Below are 26,694 nucleotides of genomic sequence, written 5' to 3'. Positions count from 1 at the left end.
ATTTTTTTTCTCAAAAATTCACCATCTTTGAGAACTTATTACTTATGTTCCTTCCAGGAGCACTTTAGTTCCTAAATTTTACTTTGAGAGACTTTCAACTCAAAATGAAGGTCTGTCAAAATCCTCTTAATTTTTTTTCCACGATTTACTCTTAATATGTACCTACCTTTAAAAAAAAGTGAATAGGTATTCAAAAAATATGAAAAATTATCTATTTTGTTTAAAAACAAAAACAAACAAAAAAGGAATATTCAACGTTAGATGAAAAAAAATAACTAAAACTAAAATCACATGAATTAAGCATCAATCTCTAAAATAGAGTTTCTTCAACCTTTCGCAGCATATTTCAAAACCTAACCCTAATCTACGTTCTTGATCTTCGATCCCTTTCTTCTCCTTTCAAGGTTTGCGGACACTTTGCTGTAATCTGTGAATGGATTTCTATTAAACAGAAACTTGGTTTTTTGGCCCTTTTTTTCTTTAGCAGCTGGATCGAATGACGGGCCTACGTGACCATCGAATAAGAAAATTTTACTGGCCATGTCATCGTACTTGGCATTTGAACTGCCCTGCTTGCGACCAGGAGGCAATAAAGTATTGCTCGTATCTTCTGAGTCTGGTACGAGAGGTTTGGGAAAGAAGTATTGCGATGCATTCCTCCCTTTCATACTTTTTCTTGCTGGAGCCTCTTCTAAACTTCGGAAATGCGGGACGGAATCATCCTCGACTTCGTCTTCGTGTTCGGGTTCGTCGTCCAGACTTCTCGACACATTCACATGGTCTGATTTCAAATTATCTTCCGAAGAATTAACAAAGACGTAGTTATCCAAATTCGTCGATACTTCAGAATTTTTTGTTTCGTTCACTTCATTAGACTCTATTGGAGGAACTCTTTCTACTCGTATTTCTTCGAATATGGTTCTTTCCAATTTTTCGCTCAACGTTTGAATATCAATTTCAGTAACATCGAGTCGCTGACACAACTGTAAAGTTGCAGACATTTTTCTGATTATGGTCTTTTGAGCTTTGTAGCTCCCAGTAATGTCTTTAATGTTGGAGACTGCTAATTTGAATGTCTCTGATTCTTCGGAGGAAGACAATATCGTGAGTATTGATTTGCACAAAGATTCATCAACAACATTTCCTCCTTCAGTTCCAATATCGTTCAGAGTCATATTCTCCATGATTTCGGAGACAATGAACATTGACAGATGATCAGCACTGTCAGTATCTGGAGCTTGTTGGGCAACATCAGCATTCATTAGTGGAGCTCCATTGACGATGTAGATCTATTGAGAAAAAAGTGACATTGTAAAACAATAGTATCGGAAATAAGGAAATTTGATTTTCAAGGAGACAGATAGGTAAACATTTGGCATTTCAAATGATACCGTAGGATGGATACTTACAGAGAAAATGCTGATAAATCCGGCAACAAGACTTGTACTCATTTTGAAGAAATTCATTACACGATCGATAAACGAGCAGAAAATCATTGATAGCTTGGAGAGCATATTATTCGTTTATATAGTCATAAAATATTCAACACGCGTAGCCAGCGGCGCGGCATATCAACAAAAAAAAGAGCAAATTAGGCGGAAAAACGCATCAATACCTGAGTAAATCAATTTGAATATTCTGTTTATCTTTTGATGGTAACGTGTGAAGCAGTTGGCGTTGTCATTATGGTGACATTCAATGGTGTAATGTGATAACCATATTAGTTATTACGACCAAATTTTTTCCATTTGTTTTCATTTTTTTTTTTTTTTTTTTTTTGATAATCACTCGAATGTGTTGTTGTCATTCAAATTTTATGGTTTGATTACATGCGGGTGACTGTTTACAGAAAACCATTACGTTTTATTGCATTTTCCTATCGTGATTAATGTGTTCGTTTGATTTCCACTGTGTGTTATCGCTTGAAGGCCTTTCTTTTGAACCATTCGCAGATTGGTTGAATTTTTTGCCATCGAAGTTGTGAATTTTTGCTCAAAAATTATGGTTGAAGAAATCTAATTTTTTTGTTGAAAATTGATAATTTACAGCTGCATTTTAAATTTCTGTATGATTGAATCCATGTTTTTCTGTCTTCGTGAGTCCATGGGATTGTGGGTTTGGTTTTAATGACAGATAGTAGAGTATTTAATTGAACAAGCAAACAAGCAAGCAAAACGATGCGATGTTTGAATTTTTTTAGAGAATTTTATATTGAATGTGAAAGTATATGATTTGATCTATGACCATTTCTGATGTGATTTCGAACTAAAATGCTGCAGGGTTTTTCGAGAAATGTGTGTCTCACTGAAAGGAAGAGGGAGGACGATGAAAAAAATTCAAAAATTTGGAGTTCGACAATTTGATAATTCGACACAAAACTTTAGAAATTGTGAATTTTTTCAATTTATTTGATATTTTTTGATATTCAGAATAATTTTTGACATGAAGGGTGTTAAAGAGTAAGTACGAGTATCTACATATGTACATCTGATTTTATATTTTGTCAGAGTTTAATCCTCAAACGCATGGGACAAGTTCAACCAATAAATTTCAAAAATTCTCACGAGATAAGTTGGACCGAGCAAATGAACAATCAGATTGTAATATCTGGAAAAAAATGAATTTGAGCGATCACTCATTTGAAAATTTTTGCTCAATTTTCTTCAAAAAGTAACGTTGATAGAAATTTGTTGTAAAGTTTCATGTGCTGAAAATTTTTTTGATTGGTCGTATTAATTTTTTTCACAAACCCCAAAAAGGAAAGTGAAATGCTTCCAAACGAATAATTTCATTCGCATTTTTCAACTACTTCGATACAGCTCATTATATAGGAAAAATTCTTACATCTCAACAAAATGTTAACAAAATAGGGCATAGAGAAAATAACGCAAGGGTTTTTGAAAAATTCCAGCTAGAAATAAAATTGGTTCAATTTTTTGCAAGGCCAAAATGCGCACAAATTTTGGAAATTGGTTGAAATTTAATTTTGGAATTTGAAGGAGAAATTGAGATGTAAGTTTCTCATTCTAAACACATTCGAAAAAAACCTAACTCTAAAAATGAAAATATGGCCAAAATTCGAATTGAAATTTTTTCCATACAAGTACAGGACAGGAGTCTTCTGAAATGAACATTTTTTCTGTTGAAAAATTTTGATCAAGAGCGTCAGTTTTCCCTATTTTATTCCAATTTTGTTGAGATGTAAAAATTTTTCCTTGTGAGCCATCGAAATTGTTGAGAAAAGGGATTAACGTTTTTAGTTTTAACGGGTCCTATAAAGAAATTGAGATGAACAATCAAATAAAAATTTTACAGCGAATTTCGATCAGCTTGGCTTTTTGTTTCCTTCTGCATCTGGTATTTTGGCTTTGAAAATCAACGTAATTTTTGGAGAAAATTGAGGGAAATTCTCAATTTACAAAATGGGTGATCACTTAAATCTTTTTTTTTTCACCTTTAATTGACAATCATTTTTGTCAAATAGTCACTTTTAGTGAATTACTGATTACTTTTCGTAAATTACATGTAATTTTTGGTATATTAGGTACTGACAATGTTGTGTAAATTAGGTACTGTTATTGTTTTGTTACAGTAATTGGTGGTGAATTACCGGTAATTTTTGGTAACAAACTGTCAATTTATGGTAAATTACTGGTAATTTTTGGACGTAGTTACTAATTTTTTTTGAAATTTCTCCGAGTCTTTAAGCGTGAGAAGACCGACTTTTCTTCAAATACAAATATTATACGAACAAAATAATTGAGTCACTTTATTTGAAACATGTGTAAAGCAATTGGTCTGCTTACAATCGAATCGAATCATTTACGAACGATTGATGTATAAATAAATTGATTGATTTCTTAGTGAATCATTCGCAATCGCAAAGCGCAAACGGATCAATTAATTTACGATTGTTTCAGAATTATTGTATAGGAATTGATCCGTTTTCAAGAGAAGTGAATCAAATCGAATCGAATCATTCGCAATCGATTGGTGATTGGGACAAATTGAGTAATTTCTAGGCGACTTACTCGCGATCGAATTCATTAATAGTTGATGAATCATTCGTATAAGTGACTCGTTCGCGAACGAATCGATTCGTATAAGTGACTCGTTCGCGAACGAATCGATTCATTTACTTGATTTTTGGTGAATCGTTCACGAACGAATTGAAAATTTTTTGGTGAATCATTCGCAAACGAATCGATTTATTTACTTGATTTTTGGCGAATCGTTCACGAACGAATTATATAATTTTTGATGAATCATTTGCGAACGAATTCAATAATTTTTGGCGAATCATTCACGAACGAATTGAAAAGTTTTTGGTGAATCATTCGCGAACGAATCGATTCATTTACTTAGTGGTTGGTGAATCATTCACGAACGAATTGATTCATAAATTGAAGAATTTATTAATTCATGCACGAATGGTTCTTTCAAAAAATTAATCAATTCGTTCATGAACGATTCCCTCAAATGAAAAGTTCCAAAAGCTCAAAGCTTCCAAGTTTATCGAGCGACAACATTTTTTTTTTCAAAATTTTTCAACACTCATTACCTAAAAAACGGTTGAACCGATCTCGATGAAATTTGAAATCTCACTAGGACTCTACCATTCCTACTAAAGAATACAATCATCATGACCCAAAAGTTCGCAGCTTTCGAATTAAATCAAAAATTCAAAAAAAAATACGTGTGTATAAATCTTATAAATAAGAAAACCGGAATATTTGGGAATGATCGTATCGTTGTTGTTTGTTGTTCCGTGATCCCAAACCTTCAAAACGTAAAGAAAAGTCACTCCCCGGTCCAACTTTCACTATTGCAACAAGTACAGTACTCGACTTCTCTAGTGAAAAGTCAGTAATAAGTAATTTGCAAATTATAAACCACTCGGTAGAACTCCAAAGATGGACTTCAGATTCTGACAATGGCCTACCTGGACGCTGAATCAATATCATTTAGAAGTGGGACATTTTTTCGATGTAGGTTGGATAGAGATTAGAACGAAAAAAACCATGATTTTTTTTCTCTAAAATTCGTCATCTCTGAGAACTTATAATAAATGTCCTTTCCAGGAGCACACCTGTACCTAAATTCTTCTTTAAATGACTTTCAACTCAAAATAAAGATCTCCGCTGAATTTGGCTTAAATCCTCCGACATTTTTTCCGCGATTCACCTCAATACATTTGAAAAAAAAATTGAATTTATGTAGGTATTCAAAAAATATGGAAAATTATCTATTTTGCAAAAAAACAAACGAACTAAAAATGGAGATTAACTTAATACTTATTCAACATTAGAAAAATTCAAAAAAATATCACTAAAACTAAAATCACATGAATTAAGCATCAATCTCTAAACAGAGTTTCTCAAACTTCTGTACCCTATTTCTAAACCCAACCTTAATCAACGTTTTTGTTCTTAGATCCTTTTTTTTCCTTTCAAGATTTGTAGACACTTTGCTGAAATCTGCAAATGGACCTCTAAACACCTCTATTAAACAAAAACTTGGTTTTTTGGTCACTGTAATCTGTAAATGGATCCCTATTAAACAGAAACTTAGTCTTTTGGCCACTTTTTTTCTTAGCTTCTGGATCGAATGATGGACCCACATGACCATCGAATAAGAAAATCTTACTGGCCATCTTATCGTCCTTATCATTTGAACTGCCATGCTTGCGGTTAGGAAGGAATGAGGTAATGCTCATATCTTCTGGGTCTGATATGAGAGGTTTAGATTTGGTGGAGAAGTATTGCCCTGCATTCTTCCCTTTAAAAGTTTTTCTTGCTGGAGCCTTTTGTAAACTTCTGAAATGCGAAATGTCATCATCGTAGACCTCGTCTTCAGGTTCCTCGTCCAGACTTCTTGAGATATTCACATGGTCTAAAGCGTAGTCATCCAAATTCGTGGATGCTTCAGAACTTTTTTTTTCATTGATTTCATCAGACTCTATAGGAAGAACTCTTTCTACCCGTATTTCTTCGAATATGGGTTTTTCCAATTTTTCGTTCGGCGATTCGATATCAATTTCAGTACCTTCGAGCCGCTGACACAACTGCAAAGTAGCAGAAATTTTGCTCATGATGGTCTTTTGAGCTTCGTAGCCCCCAGTAAGGTCTTTAATTTTGGAGGCTGCTAATTTGAATGTCTCAGATTCTTTGGAGGAAGACAATATCGTGATTATTGATTTGCACAAAGATTCATCAACAACATATCCTCCTTCAGTGCCAATATCGTTCAGAGTCTTATTGTCCATGATTTCTGAGACCTTGAAGATTGACAGGTGATCAGAACTATCAGTAGCTGGCGCTTGTTGAGAGACATCAACATTCATTAATGGAGCTCCATTGACGATGCAGATCTATTGAGAAAAAAGTGACATTGTAAAACAATAGTATCGGAAATAAGGAAATTTGATTTTCAAGGAGACGGACAGGTAAGCATTTGGCATTTCAAATGATACCTCAGGATGGATACTTACAGAAAAAATGCACATAAATCCGGCAACAAGACTCGCACTCATTTTAAATAAATTCATTACACGATCGATAACCGAGCAGAAAATCATTGATAGATTGGGGACCACATTATTTGTTTATATAGACATAAAATATTTCATCGCGTAGCCAGCGGCGCGGCATATCAACAAAAATTAATAAAAAAAAAAAAAATGAAAATCAGATTGAAAACGCCTCAATTACTTCAGTAAATCAATTTGAATAGTTGACGCTGTCACTATGGTGGCATTCAATTTTGTGATGTGACAAGTATATTAGTTATATATTTCAATATTACAACCGAATTTTTTCCATTTGTTATTATTTAGTTTGTTTTGATAATTGTTCGATTGATTTGTTATCATTCAAATTTTATGGTTTGATTACATTGCGGGTGACTGTTTACTGAAACCCATTGAGTTTATTGCATTTTCTCATCGTGATTAATGTGTTCCTTTGGTTTCCACTGTGTGTTTTCATATCGTTTGATACGTGCTCGCTTAAATGCATTTCTTTCGAACCATTCGCAAATTGGTTGAATTTTTTTTTTCGAAGTTGTGAATTTTTGCTCAAAAATTTTTCTTTAAGAAATCAATTATTATTTTTTTTTTTGAAAATTGATAATTCACAGCTAAATTTTAAATTTCTGATGTGACTTCAAACTAAAATGCTACAGGGTTTATCTAGATAAATGTGTAGGTATCTCACTCAGGAGAAAGGGGAAGATGATGACAAAAATTGAAAAATTTGGAGATGGGCAATTGATAAGTGGGCTCAAAACTGTGGAAATTGTCAAGTTTTTCAATTTATTTGATGTTTTTTGATATTTAGAATAATTTTTGACATGAAGGGTGTTAATAGTGTAAGTTCATGTGTTTTTAAATATTTTGTCAGAGTTTAACCCTCAAACGCGTAGGAGAAGTTCAACCGATAAATTTCAAAAATTCTCACGAGATAAATTCGATTGAACAAACAAACAATCAGATTGTAATATTTGAAAAAAAATGAATTTGTGCGATCGCGATCCCCCATTTTGAAAATGTTTGCTCAATTTTTTCCAAAAAATTATGTTGATTTACACAACTAAAATTACAGGTACAGACAGAAACGAACAGTTAAGTTGATGGAAATTTGCTCTAAAATTTCATGTGCTAAAAATTCTTTCGATTCCTACAAAGGAAAAATTAAATTCAACTAAATAGGAAAAATAACGCAAGGGTTTTCAAATTTCATTTTAAAATTTCAAAAATTTCAATTAAAAAAATAAAAATTTAAAATTTTTGAGAATTTTTGAGAATTAACAAAATTTTTTATATGTTTTTGAATTTTGTAAAATTTTAGCTTGAAATAAAATACAATTTTTCGCAAAGAGGAAATGCGAAAAGATTTTGGAAATAGGTGGAAATTTAATTTTGGAAATTGAAAGAGAAAATTGAGATGAGTTCGTCAAAATTCAAATTATTGATATTTTTATTTCTATACAAGTCCAAAACTCTTCTGAAATAAACATTTTTTCAGTTGAAAAATGTTGATGCAGCTTACTTAGAAACAGTTCCGTTTTTGAGGGGGCAAGTTTTACCTAATTTTATTCCAATTTTGTTGGGATATTGAATTATTACCTTGAGAGCTGTCAAAATTGTTGAGAAAAGGGGATTACATTTTTCGTTTTGAAGCATAAAGGTTTTTCTTCGTGGGTCCCGTTGAAAAAATTGAGACAAATAATCAATAAAAATTTTAGCTTATAAAATTTTTCAGCGAGTTTCAATCAACCTGGCTTTTTGTTTCCTTCTGCATGTTTAAATTTTGCTTTGAAAATCAACATAATCTTTTGGAGAAACTTGAGGGAAATCCTCAATTTCCAAAATGGGTGATCAATGGAATCCTTTTTTACCTTTAATAAACTGGTTATTTTTAGTGAATTATGATATTTGTAGCTTGTGGTAAATGGCAGATAGTGTTCTTAAATTCTTGTTGGTGGATTCAAGACCAGAGAAAGTTGTCAAGTTTTCGGCTATTTTTCTCAATTTCTTGAAATTTGCAGTCATGTCCAAAAAGTTGACATCAGTGCGTCCCAAAATATTTCCCTAGATTCAGGAATTCGACATCCGTCCATGTTTTTGCATAATTGATAATGCGAAATATTTGAGGAGAAAAAATTTCCAATTTCCCAAAACAGGTTAGGTAGGGACAAAAGCGGAAAAAACACGATTGTTTCGTAAATGCCCTCTCTTTGAGGAACCATATATCTCCTCTAGGGGCACATCCAGAGCCCAAATTTTTTCCAAGTAGCTTAAAACACAAAATGTGTGATGAGCAGCAGTGCCTATAACCGCCATAGGTGGTTTGTGACGTAATTCCTCTATGGGAAATATTAGTGTAATTTTTCCATAAGAGTGGGAAAAACAGGTATACGTGTTAAATTCTTCAGATCTTCGGTTCGATGCGAAGATCTAAAACTTACAAGAACCACGTCTTCCAGTTTAGCGACTCAAGTAAGCTAATGCATTTTGTCAACGGTGAAAATACAAAGGCAGGTGAGGGCCATCCCTCTTATCCCCTAATAGTGATGTTTCCATTTATTGGTTAATATGTGTTTGATTGAATTAAACATAAGGTAAAGTGGGGTAATTCCGATATGGGGTAATTCCGATAGCAAGCCCTAGCTTTGTTGCAAAACACATTTTGGCACAAATGATGAAGAAAGTAGGCAGTTTTAGTGCTAACCTACACCCATTAATGATCAGATGGTTCATCTGCACTGCTTTGTCAAGTCTGTGCAGTGTTCAAAATCTGAATGCCCAAATCCTTTGCCCCAAAAAACAGTGCACTTTTGAAACTCGTTTTTATCGTTCAAAACTTGTTGAAAAATTCTGTTTAGAAGCTGATATTTGATGAATACGTGTTAAAGTGTCAGTACCTCTTTTGATTTTGCTTTTATAATTATTTGTTTGGTGGCATTGAATTATTAAACATGCCGATCATTTTTCATGCTGCGGGGTAATTCCGATAGCCCCAGCAAAATTGTCCTGCAATGTTTTTTTCTCTGTTTTGATGTATTATAGTTTTAGGGGGTCGAAATTATCAAAGAAAATCCTCAAAACGGGGCATTTTTCTCTAGTTGGTCTAGTTTTCAAAAATTATGCCTCAAAAATGCATATTTGTAAAAAAAATTAAATTTTTGTTCTAATGATTCAATTTACATGAAATAAAAACCTAAATATGCAATAAATGGTATATTTCAACATTACTGGCTCGGAATTACCCAGGGAGAATTCCTTCCCTTATAAAACTCATTATCGGAATTACCCCATTTTTAGGGTAATTCTGATAACTCAACCTTCCAAAATGTTTTTTCAATTATATGTATGAAGCCTTCACACAAATCACTCTTCAATATAGTCAATGTGTAGCTGAAGGACGCAGGAATAAAGTTGTTACATCATTTTTGCCCTAAAATGTACACAAAATCCAAAAAATGAGAAATTGCTAAAATTTTGAATTTTGCCATCGGAATTACCCCACTTTACCTTAAATTAACGTAATGTCGATTTGATTGATGGTTTCTCGCAGCATCTCTCTATTATCCAGACATAGAAGAGATATACCCAATTTTTACATGTTGTCTTTCTCCAGAGTCCTGCACAGTGTAGTTAAAAGTTATCTGCGTTAGTCGCACGTTGAGCGCGGATAGCTATGGTTAGTAGTATAGACACTGGAACTACAAGATGAACAACTGGTGGGCACAGACGTTAGGGGATCCGGTAAAAAGTTATTTCATTCCCCTTACCGCGCCAACACCCGCGTCGTCCATTAGAGAAACGACGATCAGCGCCTCTAGCGAGTAAACCACTGAAACGTATTACTTCCCCTTGCCGCACCAACACCCGCGTCGTCTAGTAGCCGCCAGTTGGAAAACGACGATCAGCGCCTCTACAGGTACCATTTGGAAAAACTTTTCACAAAATTTTACATGATTCCCCTTACCGCTGTGACCTGCAGTTGTTCATCTTGTAGTTCTAGTGTCTATAGTTAATAGTCATCCTAACGGCAGGTTATAACCGCACCGGCCAGTGCAATAATATTTGTAACTCAGATAACATAACCATTGACTAACTTGTAGTTAAAATAACTACACTACCTGCGATTATACCGCGTTCTTATCAGAAAAATAACGTTTGCTTCTTTCTTATCTGTTTGATGAGTCACCAAAATGTATTGATGAGACACCTACAGAACCGAAGCTAACTTACCGCTGCATTGGCAGGTAGTTGTAGTTAGTTATTTGTCGGTTGCGCGCGCTGACAAAACTAACCACAGTTAGTAACGTGTAGTTAAATTAGCCGATAGCTCCGGTGATTATCCGGCTATTTTAACTACACCGTGCAGGACTCTGCTTTCTACCAATAGCTGCCGCCGCACCTAATATTAGGGGATTCAAGGGAGAGGCAGTCAACACGTACAGTGTTAGGGGGGAGGTTGAAATATGTGCCTTTCCTACAGGTTGTGTTCTCCCATCTTCAATTAATCGAATAAATATTGAAATGGTGAGTGTTTAACAGTCATTAATTCAATATTTTAGAAGAAAGATAATTATGATTTTAATGTATCTCCGATTGATCTGCCATACCTTTTTGTGCAATTGTCAGGTTTTCCTGTGAACGTTGTAATTTATCTAATCAGATTGGCATCTGACCATAGAAGCAAGGCAGTATTCGCCAAGCTCACACACGAGATAAATATTTAGTTTATAATGTATTTATTTAGTTCAATCTTGCCAAACTGTTTATAATATTATAACTTCATCATTAAATGTGTATAAACTAGGGTGTTTTATTTCACTTTGAGACCGTTCTGATGTAGTTGAGACTGTTAAGGATCTAAAAGCCTACTCTCGAAGCTAGTCAGGTAGAAGAGAAATATTCCCTCACTAGGGAATAATTCTTAGAAAATCCCTACCCAGTACTTAATTTTTACCATCTCTGATCTTTCTACAAAATGGTCTCCACTAAAAATGATTAAAATCATTCAACATTTTTGTAGGTACATATAAAATATCTACATAATTAAAGATTTTCAACGCGACATTTTTCCGGGGTAGGGGCGTCCGTTTCAATAATCAGTTTTATTAATATGATAAGGTAGGCAACCCTCGTTCCTCTCGATCAGATACAATTAAAATAGAAAAATCTCCGCTTAAATCGTAGGTAAGTAATTGTGCAACTTCACTTACCACATATTCGAACACGAACGTCAACGTGTGCCTGGTATGGACGATATCGTGCAACGTAACGATATTATTATGTTTTAAATTCTTAAGTAGAGATGCTTCTCTAATGGCAGTGAACGGAGCTCCTTCTTCTTCTTGAAGTCTAATTTCTTTCAAAGCTACTATACGATTCGTTAAACTGCAAAGCAATCCAAAAAAGAAAAAAAAAACATGAGTAAAAATAAAGAAAATACCAGCAGCCTACATACGCATTCGTTGAATTCGCGAATAATACATAATTGATCCTTTAGAATAAAAAAGAGAGAAAAAAAAACCAGAGCCTATTTCTTTTAGTTGGTATACTAAAGCCACTTTGAAAGATATCCTGATGAAAGAAAGTGGAAAAAAAATTCCACTGTAAGGCCAATTTGTTAAATGTAAATTCCTTCGTATATAGCCTACTTGAACCGAGCCAAGGTTTTATACAATTTCAGTCTGGTTTTTCCTGCTGTGATCCTCTACTACAAAATATAATAATAATAAATACTAAACGTAAAAATATCAAAATTTTAACGAGCTGTGTTTTTTTCTCTTTTTTTTTAGTCTTGTTCTTCGTCGAGCTTATTTTTACTTCGGCCTAACTTTAAGCTATAGGCTAACAAAAGGAAAATATTATACGAACAAAGTTGCTTCGACTAAAGATCTAGGTACATAGAGCGTTACAAATGAATGTGTCTGTCTGGACGAAAAGTGTTTTGTATTTTTCATACTTACTTACTATACCCTTTGTATACAGTCGCGTAGGAACCTTCTCCTAATTGATCTAATTTAATATACGCTTCCGATTTACCGAACGGAGAATCGCCCTGGAATCAAAGTACAAACAACACCGAGTAAAAATTCCATCCTGTAAAGAACGTCATTTCATATTTGCTATGTCATTTATCATACAGCTTTATGGTATATATACGTTGGCCCTAGAGAAGCCATGCGAATATTGTAGCTGAATTATACTGTACTCGTAGAATGTTGAAATGGCAATTTTATTCAGTTCTTTTTTCTCATCCTGTCCTACGTACGACTTGGGCGAATGCACGAACGTATTATTTATTTGATTTTTTGTCGCATCGTGTAATCGTCATTGTTGCATATCATGTCTTTCTTGTATATAAGTTATAGTATAATATAAGTTGTCTTTTTTTTTGTACAAATGGAAGGATGTGGAATGAAGCAGGGAACCTTTTTCGGGCACTGGACAATAATCGTAAATAATTTTTCCGAATGGAGGTTTCTCCGCAGTGAGATTTGTTTTCGTGAACGAGTAAAGGTGGAAATCCGTTGAAGAAATGAGATGTCGACTGTCGTGTTTCGCGAACAAAGGGAAAAAATGCGGGTATCTTGATTGGAATGGAAAAAGAACCGCGAGAAAGAACGAATAAATTTTTAGAATCGTTTCGTCTAGTTTTGAAAGGTTAATTTTGCCAATTGTCTCAGGTAACTATGGAGAACAGAGAACGATTTTTTCAGATTTTATTTTATTTTGAAAGCTTCACTTTTCATGATCATTATCAACTGTGCTAAAAAATTGCAAATGAACTGAACAAATAGAATTTTCAGTGGCATCAATTCATATTCCAATTTCAAGTTTCTGATGAATTTAATTTTCATCAAAACCAAGCTTCTGAAAAAAAAAATCATCCCACTTGACAAAATGATTGAATCAAATCGTTCACGTGACAATAACCCATTTTTGGATTTGAAAATAAATTTTCATCAACGTACCTCATAAACTTTCAAAGTCGTTAGCAAAGAAAAAAAATGTTTCAGAATTTTTTTTCTCAGTCAATTACGAAAAAAAAAGAATAACGAATTTGAAGGACAAAAAGTTAATTTGACAAAGGTCCCATAGCCAAGTCCTTGACCAAAATCAACACGTTCATTATATTCGATTAAAAAGAATTTTCGCTCAACTGCAGCGATATCGCCACTTCGTACTAATCAATCGAACACACCGTATAACTATTCTATAATTATAAAGGTACACTACTATACTACATACTACGTATCAGAAGTTCTGAAAGAAGAATTAATTCGCCTTGCAGGGTGTTTTTTTTTCAACCAGTGACGTGTTTGGGTTCAATAATTGCACGTATATTGCGATGAAAGTTAATATGAAACACGTAGACGTATACACTAATACAGGCATGAGGCATGGTGTGGAACTGTGGATTTAGATGGACACACAGACGAACGAGAACGATTCGATGTCGATGGTGGGTAAAAGTCCATTGAAAAGTTTCCCTTTGTAATTATCTATCATTCGTCGAAATTCATTATCGCTTTTTTGAATTGAATGAATTTTAAACGTCGTCGTCATCAATGAATGTATTAAACTTTTCAGTGATGTGGAATTATACAGGGTGTCAGGGGCGTAGAAAACCAAGTTTAATAGAAGCGGAAAAAGATTTTGAAAATGCCAACCACGAAATCACAAATTTTCCAAAAACTTGACTAATTACTACCTACTTTTATGAGGTAAACCCTGCATTTTTTCATGTCTTCCCAACATAATACTTTAAAAACGTGAAAATTTTGTGGATAATTTGTACGCATTTTGCAATTGCAATTGAAAATAATATATTTTTTATTAGAAAGCTGGAGAAATTGAATGTTATGGATGAAAAATGATGAAACATGATGTGGTTTTGATTTTTGTGGTTTTTCGAAATTCAGAAATTTCCAGAGAAGGGAGAGGAGCGAGGGTAAAAACTGTTTTAGGAATTACTATGTTTGAAAAATGAAGATTTTTAACAATTTTAGACACAATTTTACAAATTTTAGAGTTGTCAGTTCATCGTTGGACATTCAAAATTGCCAACTGTCAACTTTCAAAACGTCTAGGGGAGGGAGGGGAAGGGGAGTTAAACCCTCTGCTCCACTGCTCGCTTTACTCCTGAGGGGTGTCTGAATTTTCCCAGAACCCAAGTTTTTATAGCTTCATTCATGACAGATGTTTAATTAAACTCAATTTTACACTAGGTATTTTCATTTTTTGTTTTTTCAAATCGAAAAAAAATTCTTTCTGAATAATTCGAGGTCGCTGAATTGGAATCTGGTGCGAGTTTTTTCATCCACAGTGCTTCTTCATCGATAAATGACGATTTTTTCCAGAAAAATGGGCGACTCTGTGTTAAATTTTAAATATCTATGATTTTCGAGTTTAGCATTACTTGAAATTAATGAGAAAGGTGACACAAATTATCGTTTCGGAAACAACATTTTTCACTCAATTTTGATTTGAGCACCGAAATGAACGATTTTCGGGAGAAAGAAGCGATATTGTGAAACTCTATCCCAAGAAATGAATTCGTCGCATCAAAAATTCTCCCCCCCCCCTTACCAAAATTTCAACTCGATTCATGACCAACGTTTTTTTTTTTTTTCAAAAAGAATGAAGGATAATTTTTTGCACCTTTCTCATTTTTCAAATTTTCAATTTTTATAAAAATCGAGATAATGGTGATTTTTTACTTATTTGAAGTCACTGAATCCAAATTTAGAGTCAAATATAGACGTTCGTCGCTCCTTCATCAAGAAATGACAATTTTTTATTTCAGAAAAACAGGAATTTTGGAAGAACGGCGACTCTGCGCTGAAAACTCGGATGTCATTTTTCCAAGTTCTCGAATCAGAAAAAAAATGTCCCAACTTATGGAAACAAACATTTTTGCTCAATTTTGAACTTCAAAATAATGTACTTTACAAGGAAAAAGAAGGGATTTGATGATGAAAATCTGACCATAGAAATGAATTTGTCAGTCGAAAGAAACCCTTCATTAGAATATTTCATCTCAAACAGCGCTAAAAAGTTTCTTTTTGGGGGAAAAAAAGAAAGAAAAAAACGTGAGATCTTTATTATTTCGAGATGAAGGTGTTTTTTGACTACTTTAAGGTCGGTGAATTCGAATCTGGCGTCAGTTTTTGACGCTCTTAGCTCCTTTATCAAAAAGTTGGAATTTTTTCTAGAAAAATGAGATTTAAGGCGACCGCGACACAGGGCTCAATTTTGACTTCATTTTCGAGTTCAACGACCTCGACGAATTTGTAAGAAAACGTCATAAAAATTATTATTCGAGAGAAAAAAAATCTGGCTTATCTGGCTCGAATTTCAACTCAAAAATGGTATATTTTGAAAAGAACACATCATTTTTGTGAAATTCTATTTGCGGGAATAAATTTGCTGCCTCAAAAAAAACCCATATCTGAAAATATCCACTTGATTTGCAATCAAAAGTTCTTTCTCAAAAAGAAAATGAATAAAAAATGAAAAAAATTTTTTCAGCATCTTTTTTTTTCATTTTTTGATTTTTTTAATTTGAAAAAAATGTAAAATAAATGTCTTTTGTGACCAATTTAAGGTCGCTGAATAAAAATGAAGAGTGATATTCCAAAACTCGCTTTGTCCATTTTCGCAACTTTTCAGGAAAGAGGAAAAACAGTTTCCCTTTAAACGGGTAAATTTGCTTTTTAGGCGAGTTTAGCACTTTATTTGGGTGGATTTATGATGTAGGAGTGTAGGTATACACTTCATCCACTAAATACTGCTGAAAAAAATTTCAATAAAAATGGACAAAGCGAGTTTTGGAACATTATTTTTTTTTAATTTTTTAGTGAATTGGCTATTTAGATGAGTTTAACACCTCATTTTGGTAAGTTGATGATGTAGGAATGTGAGTTAATACTTCATGTACCAGGTTCCACTGAAAAACGCACTTCGATAAAAATGGACAAAGCGAGTTTTGGAATATCACTCTTCAAATATGATATTTGTCACGTCTTTATCAATAAAAAAATGGCCGTTTTTGACCTGAAGATAAAATTTTCTGAAAAACGATGCCTCAGCGCTCAATTTTGACGCCGTTTTTGTGTTCAGAGACGATTAGTAAAAAAAAGTCATGAAAATTGTTGTTCTCGGAAACAAATTTTGACTCGAATTGCAGCTCAAAAATGGACCATTTTCGGTAAAATTCTCCGAACTAGAAAAACTCCTAAAAAATTTTGACTCGATTTGCACCAACCATTTTTCCTCAAAAAAAGTGAAGGGTATTTTTTTTACAACCTTCTAATTTTTTTTATTTTTGTTTATTTTCCAAATAATTGGCATAAAATGTATTTTTTGAGTTAACATCGTATTATTTTTTAGACACTTTTTCAAGTTTTTTTCGCTTGGTGTGAAATTTTTCATCTGAGGAAATATCTCCTTCATAGAAGATTTTCCTTCAAAGCCTTTCATAATGATCATTGATCATAAATAGTATAAATTTCTAAAAATGATACAAGCAGTTTGAGAATTATCTTTTGTATGTTTCTGTACAAATTGAGTGCGATTCTCATAAAATGTTGCTTCATAAGTAACTTTTTAAAAATTTTTATCGAAGAAATTTGAAGAAAAAAAATCACAAATAATTTTTCGTTGATATTTTTCATTTTCAGTGGCTTCAAAAATGGTCACGAAATAATAATTAAAGTACCTCACAGACGATGAGTGCATCGAGATATTTGAAAATGGAAAAAGTCCTCCCACTCTCTCTCTAAAAAAAAGGCCATGGACATTTAAGCAAACTAATGCTGATTTTCTTACAAGGGAACCTGTTGAACTCACATTCTCTGATTTGAACCAAACCATGATAATATGTACCTACATCGAAAGAGGATGCCATAAAAACCCCCAAGAACCAATATTTTTGAATTTTTGACAACATTTTTGAAAATTCTAAAAATTCAAAAAAGTAGTTTCAAGTGATATTTTTCAACTTTTTCATGAACGTATAATTTTTTTTGTGAGCAAAGTGGGCCAATGTGAATCATTCCTGCAATTCAACTCGCTCACATCAATAATTAGTAGTTTTGAGCCATTCTGGAACTTCCAGCGATTTTTCAACTTCCTACAGAAACTTCAAATTTTTTTTAAAGGATCAAAAATAAACTTTGGTTTGGGTTTTTCAATAAAAAAAAAAACATATTTCATTAAAAAAATTTAAAAATTGCCCTTACAATATTTTTTTGAATTTTTAAATTTTCAAAAATTCGTCAAAAAGTTCAAAAATGAAATTTGAAGCATGTAATAGGTAGAGGTGAGGAGTATTCCTTTCCCCTCCCCTGATCAAAAACCATGAATGTATTTATCTGCGTTCCTGAATTCACAAATCCACTGACTTATTTCTTCAAACTTCACGATAGTCATCCTTGTTCCGATATAAAAATCCCAAATTTTAAATACTGCAGACATTTGGGACACCCCTTATATAAATGGAAAAACCTGGCTTTTAGCCACTAACAAAATACGTCAATTTTATACCATTCTAATCACACAAAAGAGAAAATTTCGGCAATGGTGAAAAAACATAATGAACTTCCGATCGCGACCAATCAGCTGGCGATATAAGGTACCTACATTTTCACAAACAATACATTACACATCTAAATCTACTTACTACAGACGGACGATTATGTGAAATAAATGTACACATTTCGATACAAAATGAATCGCGTAGGTGCACCGAAAGTTTTACATCACTGGCATAGATATTATAAGAGCACACAACAGATATTTAATAAACGATAATGGAATCGGTTATACTATAATTTGGCGAGAATTTGATAAGTTAGCTGCTGCGACGATGACACGACCGATTATACAACTACGGCTGCGTCGATCGACATTAAATATTCCATTATCGATAAATTTTTTAATTGGAAATTTGCTATTCGTGAAAATTTGACAGGTACTCGACGGCGTGGCGCGCCGCCATCGCCACCGGAGTCGTGCATTAGTTAATGGGAATTTATCGTAGTAGTATACGAGCTTATGCTGATTCGGAATTTGGTAATATTGTGTTTATTAAACTTATATACTACGAGTCGATCTGACGTGTGGGTAGTTTTATAATTTGTTGAACAACGATGAAGCGAGTATCGTACACACGAGATGATTTTTTTTTTCCATAAGCTGGGCATCTTTTGACGTCGTGATGGAGAAAAATTCTATCGTGAAATTCGCGATGAGACGAGACAATGTGTTGGCGTCGTCGTCGTCGTCGTCGTCGTTACAGGGCGACCAGCAGGGGAAGAAGATGATGAAATTGAGGCAAAACGCCTACCATAGACGACCTCCGCTCCGAAGCCACTTACACGACGTAATATTTAATGTGGTGTAAAATACAACAGTATTACGATTCATGTAAACTGTAGTTAATCTACGTCATATATTTGTAGTCTGGAAAACTCGTGTACGATCATTTTCGTTCGAGTCGAATATGCTTCAGAATTTAAATTTCCATAACGATTTCCATCTCACGAGGTATTTTTTTCCACCCTGTGGGAATCAAAAGGGTGATGATAATTCTGTATAGACCGCACGAGATGATTTACGTAAACTCATCTGAAAGTAAATTTAGACAGATGAAATTTTACGTTCGTGATTTACGTAACACCTTGTGACGATATGGAATTTCCCATCGCTGTGGTGACGGTATTTTGGATTCGTGTACATATAAGTTTTCATCTCGTGTAGGAGGACGGATTGAATTCGGTCTACGGTTAGGAAAATTTTAATATTTGACAAACAGTGGAAGAATTTCTCGACAGGGATTTCAAGTTTGTGTATTTTTGCGAAAGTTTGATTCAAATGTTGGAATATTTTAAGACGGAGACATTTCGAGGATTTCAGATATTTTTTCCGCCGATGTCGTTCCAAAAATAAAAACATCGGTGGTTGATATACCCTGCTTTGGAAGTTGGTATTTGAATTTTGAATGTAAAAAGAGAGACTTTATAGTCGACATAATTGTGGGAAGTAGGGTGTTTTGTTGAATTGAATTTCTTGACGGGTTAAAAGGCGGAAAAAGATACTGTGGACTTGGTAAAATGTCCTTTCTAAATTTTGACGCAAGTATACTGCGTATTTGAGTATAAATATGGGTACAGGAAGCAAAAACTATACCAATAAGGCGTCCATCTTGACATTTGAAGGGGCGTAGTTTGAAATGTATCAAAAAACTAATTTTTTAGACATGATAGAGGTAGATAAAATCACCCAAGATGAAGAAAAAAAACTTCCGAGGTGGATTATGTATCATGAAAGATGAAGAGACTGAAAGAAAGAACAAGTTTCAAATTGATGTGTACTGATTTAACTGCATTAGACACTTTATTCGTGTGAACATTTTTTTTTTTTGAGGGCACCGAGTTCGAATAATACGTAGTAATTGCTTTGAATATTACTCGGCAATGCCACTTCAACTCCCCCTCATTTTGAAGGACTCAGCACACTCAAATTAGTATCGATCGATAATACTACTTCATTGTGATTTTTTCCCTTCAAATTTTGGTCGAAATTGAGGGCATCGGTGCCTCTCAGACGTGTTGAGACCTCATTTAAAAAATTAGTTTATTGAAACAAAACGGAAAAAAAACCTCCAGTGTAATTTTCCCCCAAATTTTCAATTATGCCGCAATTTAAAAGGATAAATTTATGTGCTTTTGGAATTTCAACTTCGGACTCACCCCCCCTCCCACTACAATTTCCAGGATAGGTAGAATAGAAACGATGGCGGTTACTTCACCGGACCGTCGAATAGAACTCATATTTTTCAAAGAAATCGGCAATGTTGTGTGATAGGTGGGACTCTCCTTGGTTTACAGAGGGAAAGTCCAGGTCTATTCGACATATAATTGAGCCCAGGGAACCCAAACTCTACTGATGACCTTACGAAAGTACATCGAACAGCAAAGGTGACGAAACACCGCATAAATGATCATAGACCGCAAATGAAGTGTTATGCTTTATTTGTACACATCTCTGATATAAAACCGAATCGATTAAATACAAAAAAGACACACTAATCATTATAAAAAGACACTTGCAATGTCGATTGCAAGTGGAAGCTCTGAAATGCATCCGAACCGGAACACCAGTGAAAAAATACTTAACGTTTGTAACGTCTCTAACGGCGGAGTGGCTATACTCGAACTAGTCCGATAGAGTGCACTACTTAGTCAGTGCTGCCACTCCGAGGGAACACATCTTCCCTTTAGGTGGAAGCTGTGGGCGCATCCCCTACCGTCACATATGCCCCGCTTCCATTTGAACAGCGTGGACATCGGAGATGCTGGAACATTGAAGCCAAAAAACTGGCCAACGGACAACGGACGGGAGGGCCCATCTGCCCCGCTTCATATGAACCCGCAGCTTCCAGATGTTAAACTGGCTGGGTCCATCGGAATCCGATTTCAGCCTCCAACTGCTGATTTTAAAACGTCTCTGCTAATTTTTCACGGCACCAGCGACTTAAAATTACCTTAGATGCGAACATTTTCTCAAATAAATTATTTACATTCACATCTTAGTCGCTAAGTGTCACAACAATTCACAAACACATAAATATTTACATAAACAACAGAGAAAGTACAAAGTTCCAAAAATAAATCGAAATCCGTAATTACGCAAGTAGCTATAAGAGATGATTGAAAACCATTCCAAAACAAGGCTCCAGTACTCGAGAATAATAACATGTATGTTGAATCACATTGAGTTCACATTGAGTTTGCTTCTTTCTCAATACTCGATCTAATTTTCATTTTTCTCTGTTATCTGCAAGCTGATATTTTCGTCAAGTTGGAGTTAGACGATACTGGAGCTGGAAACTGCTTTATTTCATCTCTACTACAGTAAGTACTCCGTTGACTAAATCGTTTTCGCGAACTCTGCTCTCGTGTAGTTTCTTATTGGAGCCGCGTTACTGTCCCAGACAGCTAGCCATACGTCGCTATGTTCACACACAGCTGGGAATGTTTACGTTACTCCCACTGACAGCTGGGACGATGCTATTTTCCCAGACAGCTGGCCGGAACTGACTTTTTGCGCGTTTTCGAGTCGCATTTTCTCTGATTTTTCTGCAACCAAAAAACTTCTCGTGCCTGTTTTGATTTTTTATCGAACGAAGTTTCAAGCCTCTCTGATTTCTGGAACTCGCTCACACGGTTTTCAACTTCTCTGTTTGATGATAAAAAAGTATTTACAATAAAACAATTCTATAACTAAGTCAAAATTACACTAAAAATAAATTAGTCATAAATTAACCATAAAAAAATTTGCTCCTAGTGCAATTTTTCATAAATAAATCAACAATGTAAAAAATAACCAAATTGTACCACTAATTAGGAGCTAAGCGCAATACAGTAATACGATTCGAACTATTCACTATGCTTTCAAGTTGGCGAATGAAAGTTCCAACTGTTGTGCATCAAAAGTTCTGGCAATAGATTAGTTTGCACAAAATGGCGTTTTTAGAGATAAACTTTTACGTAGTTACAGTTATCTAAGTTACAATCTTATCTCTAACGTTGCACTCGGATGTTAGAATATAATTACACTAGTCTACATAAAAGTAGTTGACCTTGAAAGTTTTCAAAGCTTCAAAACTCGCTTACTTCGTCGTTGAAACGATAACAATTGAAAGCTTGAACAAAATATGCTCTCTCAAAATCATCAAGCATCTCTAGCTGAATAAAATTCAAGGTCTTTTTTCGTTTTCTATTTCTCTGATTTCCAAGGTCATCCGGTGCATTTCGAGTATGCAAGTTCGAACTTTCGAGATTGGTAGGTACCTGCTTAGCTTTAGAACGCGTTTCGTACCTCTCCCGCGCCGCCTCTCTCCTCTCCTTGTACTTTTTCTTATCAGGAAACGTTTGTTCAAGGCAATCTTCGAGCTTTCGCTCTTCGGAGGGGGGGAGCTTTCTGCGTAATCTCTTCTTTATTTCTCGGAACTCTGCATCGTGCTTTGAAATCTCTTTTTTAGGCATCTCTGATTGGCAAGTTTGGCGAATTTTTTCCAGGGTTTTTTCAGGTTGTTTTCGCGAACCTCTGGGCAAATACTCTGGATCCTTGGGGTCGTCGACCTCCTCCTCATCCTCGCTTTCCTCTTCCAACTTCTCTGTTTGCTCGATGGTTTTCTGCTTTGAATAATCTCTGATTTTTTCCACCAAGTCTCTGTTATCGAATTTTGATCTCTGCTTCAAATCATTTTTTAACTCCTCCAGCTGGTTTTTGTTAAGATATGACGTCATTTGGCGAGTGTTAACAATTTGCTCGTCAGTAGGGTCAGCCACGTTTTTGACCATGTAACAATTGCTACCAACGTTCTGTTCTACTGTATAAGGACCATAGCGTTTTTGAAATAGCTTTTTGGACAAGCCTTTTTCATACGAAGACAAGCGGTGTGATGTTAACATGACCAATTCACCATTTTCAAAAATAGTGGGGGGCCCATGTAGCTTGTTGAATGCAACTTCGTTATTAATTCTCTGCTGCATTCTTTTTTCGCGAATAAAATTCACCAAGGCCTGTTGGTCAGTCATACTGTCAATATTTTCATCAATGACTTCTTGAGTATAGACTGCTTTTCTAGCCAACTTGTCTGCTACGAAATTATTGTGATCATATTTTCTCGCTCTGACATGTCTTAACTCGAACTCCTTAAATTTTTTGGACAGTTCAATGACCTGCTGGAAAGCTGCTTTATGATGAACTGGTTTTTTGTTCGAATTCTTCCAGTTATTCTCGATCCACCTTTTCGAATTGTGGTTTACTGCTGTAACTAGGTAATTGGAATCGGAAAATACTTTAAGCTTCTCTACTTCATTTTTTAAGGCAATTTCCATCGCTCTAATCAACGCAATGATTTCAGCCAAATTGTTGGAATTTTTATAATCAGGGTGCACGACTCGTTCGGAAATATTGAAATCTGCACTGGGTGTCCAACTGATTCCGATACCCGCAATTGCTTCATCAGTGCCATTTTGAGAACAAGCACCGTCTACTGCTACCCATACAAATCCTTTCTTATCAACAATGAGCTTTTTGGGGTCCATTTTTACTTTTAGAGCTTCTTCAGTTGTTATCGATGGAACATTATTGGCACGTTGCTCTTCTCGTAACTTTCTCAACTCGAATTTGGCATTTATACCAACACTTGGCACTGGCAAATCCTGAGCTAAATCATCTCTGATTCCCCAAGCTTCATTTAGCTTTACTCCGAACTCCGTTGGCGTGTTATTAATCTCATTTTCGACTTGTTTGGCATATCTGTGCCAGCCATGGTGAGTGTAATCGAAGTTCTCTGCTGACTGATTTATCTTGACTCTCAGTCTATCGCCAATTATTCTCATTGTTCTTTCCACTAGGCTTGATTGTGGATTATATTTTGTAGTGTGACCGACTTTCACACCATAGGATTTGAGTAGGTCATTCCAGGCATCACTCACAAATTGAGTACCATTATCAGTAATGACTTTACGCACTTTGTGCCCCAGTTTCTTGATTTCTTCGAGGATCTCTTTCATAGCTTTAGAAACCTCTTCTTTGGTAGCCACAATCAGGGTTTTTAGCCAAACTTTGGCAGTGAATACACATTTCACAACTAACATGTATTTTGGATCACTGGCCTTGTTAGCAATTTGTCCAATTAGATCAGCTGATAGTACGTCTGCTATGCCATAAGCTTCAATTTGAGCATACTCTAGCTTCTTTTTCTGCCCAAAGTTCTTGTTATGTTTACAATCGAGACATTCAATTGTGGCCAATTTGGCAGATTTTGGTACATTTGGCGAATAGTACATGCGTCGAAAAATTGCATCTATTTTGGCAGCTCCTACGTGACCGTATTCCTCATGTAGGTACATTATGGTATCTTTATACAGCTCATCTGGCATACATGGCACTTTTGAGCCATCTTCTCTGATTCGATGAAGTACTCTGACACCTTCTTCTTCGTCCAAAATGACATATTTCTTCTCAAGCTGTCTCTTCGCTTTTCTCTGCTTTGAAGTCATGTCCAATTCCTCAGCTTGAAGTCTTCGTATGACCTTGGACCAATTTTCATCTCTGTTTTGGTACAAGTCCAGCCTCTTGAGACAGTCTACCAACTGTTCTTTTACTAGGTCTTTGTAAACAACGCCAAGTGGCACCATTCTGGTCCAGTTCGTCTCATATAGGGTCAGCTCAGGTGCCTGCATTTCCCACCATTTACCAACTCTTTTTGGCAAATCATAAACCAAATCATGGCAATTAAAATGGGTAATCCATGCTGCTGCTTTGCGGTGTATTTGAGCCAAAGTATTGAATCTGTGCACAATTGACATGATATCTTTTCTAATATGCACTCTGTAACCATGAAGCCACATTTCGAGTTTCTTCAGTGCATTCGCAAGCGAGTACATTTCTTTCTCTATAATGGTGTAGTTCTTCTGGTGGTCTTTGAATGTGTTGCTCACAAATAAGATTACACGATCTGTACCATCTTCTTCTTTTTGGTACACTACAGCATTCATAGCATCGTGTGTAAAGCTGGTTTCAAGATAAAAATCTTGCCCCTCGATCGGAGATGCCAGCTCAAACTTCTTCCGGTACTCAGTTTCCAACTTCTCTAATGCATCTTGCTGCTCTTCTCCCCACTTGAAGTTCTCTTTTCGTATGACTTCATAAAGTGGCACTGCTAACTGCTGATAATCTGCTATGAAGCGTTTGTAAAATCCAACAATGCCCAGAAATGCCATAACATCTTTTTCATTTTTGAGTTTGAATTCACCTTTCTTGTTGGTATGCTTGGCTTTGAATTGGTCAAGCTTTTCAATCTTTTTATTCTGCTTCAAAATCCTGCCAGGTTGAAGCTGGAATCCGAGATGGTTTATTTTACTCTTGAAAAACTTTGATTTCCTTGGATTAAGCCTAAGCCCATTATCTCTGATAATCTTGAGAGTGTCAACAAGTAATTCCATCATCTCTTCGAAAGTTGCAGCTTTAAGCAAAACATCGTCAACATATTTAGTCCTGCCTTCTTTTGCTGGCATAATTGTGTTCATCATTTTTACAAACAATGCAGATGACACCTTCAATCCATATGGCACTCTGATAAATTGGTGGACTTCTCCGTCAACAATGAAAGCACAATATTTTCTACATGCTTCATGTAACACCATCTGCCAGAATCCTGCCACAAAATCCAAGCAGCAGTAAATTTTGGCACATCCATCTGTCGTTATAATTCTATCAAGCAATCCAGCCTCATTGTAATCATTTTCGAGTATAGGATTTAACTCCATAGGATTTAGGCATAATCTCACGTCGCCATTTTTCTTGATATTGACAACCAATGCATTGATGTAGGGTGAACTGGAAGGTTCAACGATCTTTTTTGCAACCATCACTCTGAGAGCTTCTCTCACAAGTGGCATCTGCTTATTCGAAGGAGCATACTTAGGACCATGAAATCTCTTGATGTTTTTAGGATCTTTAAATCTCAGCTTCATAGGTGGTCCTACCCATTTTCCTGGGTACTTGCTGAATATGCAGGCAAACTCTTTAAGTATGTCAAAAGCTTTTTTAGCCTGTTTCTTCGTAATGGTTTCTTCATTTACAGCTTGCTCCAAATCTGCTCGCAGTGTTTCCAAAAATATTTCTGGACCATCATCGACATCTTCAGGCTCTTCTGCCTGGTACTTATCAGCAGTGTTGGCTTTTTTCGAGATACGATCAATTTGCTCAACATTCTTTTTCTTTACTCTGATTCGCCTGAGTGTAATTTTTTCTCTGTACTCCTGCTCTGACATAAATTTTAACGTCTCTGTTTTCTCCCCTCCTGGAGGGCAGCAGGTAGCTTGTTGGTTTTCCACATCAGGTTTTATTCCGAGCACTTTCATGGTTTTTGTGCCAATGATGAATATCTGATTGCATCCCTTTAAGATGTAAAATGGGATTTTGAGCTCACAATCACCAAATTTGAGCTTTATCACGATGACATAGCGATATGACTCTACCTTTGAGTCATCTGCCAAGTTACACACTATAGGTCTTTTCAGCATGATATACTCAACATTGTCATAGTGATCTCTGAGTAGAATGTTGGCTGTTTCCTCTGATACAAC

The 26,694-nt window shown here is 35.2% G+C and overlaps 2 protein-coding genes across 3 annotated transcripts in view; both read right to left on the bottom strand.

Moving 5' to 3' along the window:
• Window positions 1-26,694, bottom strand: part of Eip63E (cyclin dependent kinase Eip63E) — a 375,533-nt gene that overhangs the window by 84,762 nt on the left and 264,077 nt on the right. For both annotated transcript variants that reach the window (XM_065355991.1, XM_065355993.1), the window contains exons 5-6: window positions 12,487-12,578; window positions 11,737-11,911 (exon numbers count right to left, since the gene is read on the bottom strand). In XM_065355991.1, coding sequence (XP_065212063.1) covers window positions 11,737-11,911; window positions 12,487-12,578 — 267 coding nt within the window. The remainder of the gene's footprint in view (window positions 1-11,736; window positions 11,912-12,486; window positions 12,579-26,694) is intronic.
• Window positions 190-5,232, bottom strand: LOC135839792 (uncharacterized). Its single transcript, XM_065355996.1, has 2 exons — window positions 1,410-5,232; window positions 190-1,289 (listed from the first exon to the last, which is right to left on the bottom strand). Exons 1-2 carry the CDS (start codon window positions 1,512-1,514, stop codon window positions 360-362), a joined length of 1,035 nt encoding a protein of 344 aa, XP_065212068.1. The 5' UTR covers window positions 1,515-5,232; the 3' UTR covers window positions 190-359.

The sequence above is a fragment of the Planococcus citri genome, chromosome 3 (genome assembly GCF_950023065.1).
Source record: "Planococcus citri chromosome 3, ihPlaCitr1.1, whole genome shotgun sequence".
Taxonomy (NCBI): Eukaryota; Metazoa; Arthropoda; class Insecta; order Hemiptera; family Pseudococcidae; genus Planococcus; species Planococcus citri.
Note: the sequence above shows the minus strand (reverse complement) of the source record. Positions and strands in the feature narration are given on the sequence as shown.